Below are 5980 nucleotides of genomic sequence, written 5' to 3' on the forward strand. Positions count from 1 at the left end.
GCAAAATGATGCGTCGCTAGATGCTGCCAGTTTCAGCATCGATAACAAATACAACAGATTCTGTCGGCCAAAACAAGCGCTCCGACACTCCGGAACCTCGGAGTTCACCTTTTCAGCCAGGACGATTCGGGCGATGCCCCAAATTCACACTGATTATTACAAGATGCAGGAATATGGCACACAGACAAGTGCCAGGGCCTTTCTGAGATCAAACTGTCACCACTCTTTTCTTCTCATTTTCCTTTCTTCACAACAGTCATCAGATACCGTGAGAATTATACAGCACACACACTCTAGAGAAGGTAACACAACTATTGCAACTTATATTACCGCACGCACACCAATGGGGGATTAAGAAAACAAAAAAAGAATATTATTGCGACGAGATCTACATGCTGTGTACTGTGACTGACCGACCACACCACGGGCACCCCCTGCTACCCGGGGTGTGCCTGTCAGCATGGCCTCCGCGAAGCTCTGGACTGTCTTCCAGTCGCCCGCCTGTACAACCTCCTCGGGGTACCGTCTAAATCTTTGTAGCTACAGTGTGGGTGACTCGGTTGAGCAGCGTTGCCAGCTGTCACCGCAGGGAGTTCTTCAGCGACCGCACCGTCATCACGAGCTGCTGCCGCTCGCCCTCCACCTCGGCGAACCGCAGGCTGATCTCAGAGTAGCGCTCATGCAGCTCCTTCAGCTCCTCCTCCATGGTTTTGTTCCTCTCTTTCAGAGAGGCCAGCTCTTTTGATGACTGCTCAGTGGCGTTCCTGAAATTGTGTGAATCGTTGCCGGTTCCAAGGAAAGTGAGTCATGCTCAAGTATCATGTGTTTCTGAACTGAAATGGCATGGTCAGATTTTTTCTGTACCTCATGTCTTGCCCGTTGCAGTTGCAGTCACCTTCTGCGCTCTGTCTGTTGGTGCCTGGCAGCGCAGTAGTGCTCCCAGTGGAGCCGGTATTGTGCTTGACACGCTTATGATTAGTGTGTTGATTGTCCTACAAAACAGAGCACTTTGTGAAACTTTCTAGGCAATAATTTATTATTACGGTCTAAGCCGTTCTATGTAAAGGTCGAATAGCTCAATAACAAAAAGTAATATATCATGTTCTCGTCAGTGGGGACCTCTATTTGTAAAGCTATTCCCCAACCTATGATGACAAGGAGGATGGTCCGCTGGTGGATAATAGAACTAAAGCAAAATTTGTCTTCCCATGTGCATAAAGACAGGAATCATGAGAATTCTTCATGACAGGTGCTGATAGTTACTTTTCATATGTTTCACAGGATGCTCACCCTGCTGCTGACTTAAATGCAGAAAGTTACAGCTACTGGTTTGGATGAGTGCTCAGCAAGCAAATGTTCTAAGAGTTGCATTTTGTTTAGAGTTTTCCATTGATTGTGCTTGGAGCATTGCAGTTGTTCACATCTAGAATATCATAAGCCTTTTAGATTATAGAAATAGAGTTTTGCTCCAGTGGTTCCTTCCATGAAGATTGCATGCATATTAAAGCAACAGACAATCAATTTTTTCCCAGCATAAAAAAATATTCCAGCAGACAAACCAAATAAATGAACTATATGGACTGAAACATATTTGCTTGGAAGAATTTTACCTTCACATCTGCATTTACACCGTTTGTCTTTGCACCTTCCCTGGTTTGAAGGGATCTTCTTAGCTTCAGCACCTGAGAAGCAAGGTTGTCTTTCTCAGACTCTTTCTTGGACAGCAAAGTTTTCAAGTTCTCACACTGGAGCTTCAGTGACCCAATATCTATTTGCAGCTTTCCAATTGTTTCTTCCTTCTCATTCTTCGAGCATTTTAAATTATGCAGTTCCTCCAAATGCATCTTCACTTGGTCCTTCAGCAATGCAAGCTCTTTATTTAGCGAAGTAATCTCAGCAGCTTTGCCTTGCAATTGTGCATCCTTTTCACTAATTCCAGCTAATTCCTTATCTTTCTGCTCATTCTTTTCGAACAGTTCATCTCTCTCACTGGATAGCTTCTCAATCTTGGCATTAAGTAGGTCGACTTCTTCTGACAGAGTGCTCAACTTTGCCTCATCACATCTTTTTTGGTTCTGGAACTCGTCGCTCTTGCTTTTGAGCTCCATCAGTAACCTGTCAATCTCCTTTGACTTGAAATCCACCAGTGTTATTAACTGTTGAACCTTAACCCGGTGCTGATCCTGAATTGATCCAAGATCTCCTTGGGCCTTTTGAAGTAACTCTTCTAACTGGCTCTTCTGTAACTGCAGCTCTGCAACCTCTTTTCTTGCTTGCACAAGATGCCGTTCATTTGCACTGAAAGCCGAAGATACCTGCGAAGACAAGACCTTGAATTCCTCCTGTAGTCGTTCTGCAGTAGTTGCATTGTTCCATCTTATCTTCCTTAGAGACTCCTCAGCCTTAATGGCCCGTTGCTCTTGTTCCACCTTTGCACTCATTATTTCTGCTATGTCAGCCTCGAACTTTTTAGCCTGTGTTTGGAGTTCATTATCCAAGCTCTCAACATTGGCTTCAAGATCACTTATTATAGCCAAATGAGCTGAACACTCGTATTGCATCCTTAGTTGCTCCCTCAGTTGTGTTTGCTCCAGCCTCGAGGATATGTCATGGTTCTCTTGCTTCAGAATCTCATAATCCAGTGCAAGTTGCTCCATTTGCATCTCAAGATCCTCACGATCTTTCTTGTACAACTCAATTTCATTGCTCAACTCCATAATTTTCTTTTCAAGCTCAGAGGTAGAAATATCATCGCGCTTCTTTGCAAGTGCATCCAGCATAAGCTCATCTTCCTTCTCTTGTTCTGAACTTGTTTCAGATAAGGCTATTTTGTGTCCAGAATTGTGCACAATTGACAGAGCATGCTCATATTCTACCTCTTGTGGATCCTCATGTGTATCCTCTCGCAGAATGGAAATCTCTCTGTTCTTTTGCTCCACCAGTTCATCAAGATCTTTCACAGCCAGAAGCAGCTCAGAGTTGGATTCCTGCATCTTTTGCAGTTGTACACGAAGATCTGCATTTAGATTCTTCTCATGACTCAGCTCTTGCTTCAGTTCTTCAATCTGTGACCATGGGTCTTCCCCATCTGAGAGCCGTTTACCTGAGCCATTCGAATCATGGATCATCTTCTTTGCCACCCTGAGTCCTTCACATTCTCTTCTGAGTGCATCCCTCTCCTCCCTCAGGCTACTCATCTCCTTGGAGAGATCTTGCCCACGCCGACTCTCCTTCACAATTTGCTTTCTGAGTGTCTGCAACTCCATATCTGAGACATCCAATTTCCTTGTTAAAGTGGCTATCTCACTTCTTAGTTTCTCCACATCATCCTCTTCCCCTCTTAACCCTGCCTCACCAGAATTGCTCGTTGACCCATCTGTGCTAGCATCAGGGGCTGAGCTTCCTGACCAGTCACCAGAACTAGTCAATGGGTTCCTCAGAGTGCCATTGTTGGCAAATGGAGAGAGGACACTGCCACTATCCGGGAGAAATGTGTTGTTCATGCTTGCACTGGTTTTGGGTGTATACCTCCCAGAACTTCCATCTGAACCAGACACCGAAACGGCATCGAAGCTGCTGCCATTGTCGAGATGGCCAGCTGGGTCAACTGACATAGCCGTGTTTCTTCTTGATGGAAACCTCATCCCTGGAGGTTTCCTTATCAACAATCCATCCTGTGCAAGGAAGATATCAACCATCGGAAGAACACGAAAAAGCAAACCACATCTAACATGAATGAGTTTTTTCAGGCATGAAAAATTCAGATCTCAAACAAAGAGTGTGATACAGCTAATTATCATTGAGATAAACGTAGGCTTCCTTTGCCACTTTTTATTTAGCAATCTTCTTTGTATGCCAAAAGGCCTCTTTCTTAGCAATCAAAAGATGAATCAAAGCAACACAATGATGATGAATCGAAAGAGGAAAAGCTCCCAAGAACTCCCAAAAGCTCCCACTTACTTGCACAGGACTCATCGCATCCCCAGCTGCTCTCTCCTTCTCTCTGTCCTCGTCCTCAAACCGGCTCAGCTGGCTCTGCAGCGTAGTCCTCTGCAGAGTCTTCACCACCGGTGGCGAAGCGTCGCCGTTCTCACTGCTGCCACCCGGAGGACAACAACAATCAGCAACCAAGCGAATGCTTAAGGTTCAAACCACAATGCAGCAGCAATGACTATAAATCTGGTTGAGATGGCTCAATCCCTAAGGCTCATATAACAATGCAGCAGCGGCAATGGCTAAATCTGTCTGGGGGCGAGATGATCCTTAAAGCTCAAACAAACCACAATGCAGCAGAGATGTGTGCGTAGATCAATCCACCACCCAACCCACCTCGCGTCGTCTCCACACCCACCGGCGCCACCCACCACCCGCTGGATGGTCACCTGTCACAGGAAGCGAAGCACCAGCAAGCATCAAAATCAAGAAACCGCGGCACGTCGCCGTCACAGGTCACAAGAAAACGCCACGACCCTTTAAGGGAGGCGAGGTGGGGGAAGGGGGGAAGAGAGAGGGAGGTGCTCACGTGCAGCAGCGCGCCGGGGCTGCCCTTGAGCGGGAGCGTCACCGCCGACGGCTTCAGCGCGTCGGCGTACTCCGCCAGGTTCACCGTCGCCTCCCCCAGCAGCGCCGCCTTGCTCGATCCCTGCACCGACGGCATTGCCCGGGTCAAGATCGATGGCGGAACCACCGCCGGCGGTTAATCACGAATTAGTTAGCGGCGGAGTCAGCAGGTCGCTTACGGTCTCGTAGACGAGGAACTGGTAGATCTTGTCCTTGCCGGCGGGAAGCTTGGTGGCCTCCAAGATGGGGGCCGCCCACCGGCACGCGCCGCCGGCGACCTCCGCGGGCTCCGACCGCGCCGTCGGCCGCCCCGCGTCCTGCGGCGTCACCACCACCATCATCGCCTCCCACCCCAGCTCCGGCACCTGCACCAAGAACCACCCCCCATCACGCGTCAATAAAAAAACAAGAAGAAGCTCCGCTTCAGGCCAAAGGGAGGGAGGGAGTCGAAGCCGTGCCTGCGTGGCGTGGAACTGCAGCTTGAACACGGCCTTGGCCTTGCCGCCGCCGCCGCGCCACCGCGACCTAAACATGTCGGCGCCGCCGCGCTCGCTCCGAGCAAGCGGAACAAGCTGCCGCGCAACCGGCTCCCGCTCCCTTGGGCCTCGCCCGCCGGGCTAAGCTAGCTGGCTACTCCGTCACGCCTCCGTCGGTGGCGGCATTGCAATGCCGCGCGCGGAAGAAGCCACCGGGCCGCGTGACGCCACCGAGCTTGGCATCGCGGTGCGATAAGGCGGTGTGGGGTGCTGGTGGTTAGTTGGAGCGCGAAGACCACCACCACCGCCACACGGTGGCAGAGCGAGCATAGGCCGTGGGGGGGAGCGGGCGAGTGAGGCCACTGTGCAGCTGCGAGCGAAGGGAAGCAAGCACGCAGGCGCCTTTGGGCAAAGGCACGCACGCAGCAGCAGCAAGGCCGAGGGCCAAGGCAGTGGACACTAGATCTGATAGAGGAGGGGAGATCAACTTGATTCTCTCTCTCTCTCTTCTCTCTCTACAGCTCTGCCTTTCCTTCTCCCTTCTCCCTTCTCCGATTCTCTCTCTGATTTGGGGTTTTAGGGGCTAGAGAGAGAGAGAGGAAATGTGGTCAGAGAAGGTTCTGCGAGCGAGGCTATAAAACGAAGGTCAATTGTCTGGGGAAAAATAAGGGGAGAAACGGAATTGATTTCTTGGGTACAGCTGGGGAGGAGGGCGATTGGGGTCTGGTGAGGAAGTGACGGATTATAAAATCTGAGCCCCCGGCTGATGCCACGTTGCTGTGCGGCCTTGCTGGTGCCCCGTACGACAGTACGAGTGGTGTAGTGGTGTGTCCTGTGCCGCGCCCTCGCGTGAGGGCGTGCAGCAGCAGGGCGTGCTCCCCCTGCCCTGTGCGCAGGGTTAACAATTTCGGCGAAATTTCGCCGAAATTTCAAAAAAAATTTCG

The 5980-nt window shown here is 50.1% G+C and overlaps 1 protein-coding gene across 2 annotated transcripts; it reads right to left on the reverse strand.

Moving 5' to 3' along the window:
- Nucleotides 1-203: 203 nt before the first annotated feature.
- On the reverse strand, nt 204-5748 carry LOC120687603 (myosin-7-like). 2 transcript variants are annotated; one of them, XM_039969625.1, is made up of 8 exons: nt 5019-5748; nt 4740-4925; nt 4523-4642; nt 4330-4382; nt 3961-4096; nt 1611-3674; nt 865-992; nt 204-764 (listed from the first exon to the last, which is right to left on the reverse strand). In XM_039969625.1, exons 1-8 carry the CDS (start codon nt 5091-5093, stop codon nt 581-583), a joined length of 2946 nt encoding a protein of 981 aa, XP_039825559.1. In that variant the 5' UTR covers nt 5094-5748; the 3' UTR covers nt 204-580. The 2 variants fall into 2 exon arrangements, with proteins under 2 accessions (XP_039825559.1, XP_039825560.1); XM_039969626.1 differs by having other exon boundaries at nt 3961-4093; nt 5019-5602.
- Nucleotides 5749-5980: the final 232 nt, after the last annotated feature.

The sequence above is a fragment of the Panicum virgatum genome, chromosome 9N (genome assembly GCF_016808335.1).
Source record: "Panicum virgatum strain AP13 chromosome 9N, P.virgatum_v5, whole genome shotgun sequence".
NCBI classification, from domain to species: Eukaryota; Viridiplantae; Streptophyta; class Magnoliopsida; order Poales; family Poaceae; genus Panicum; species Panicum virgatum.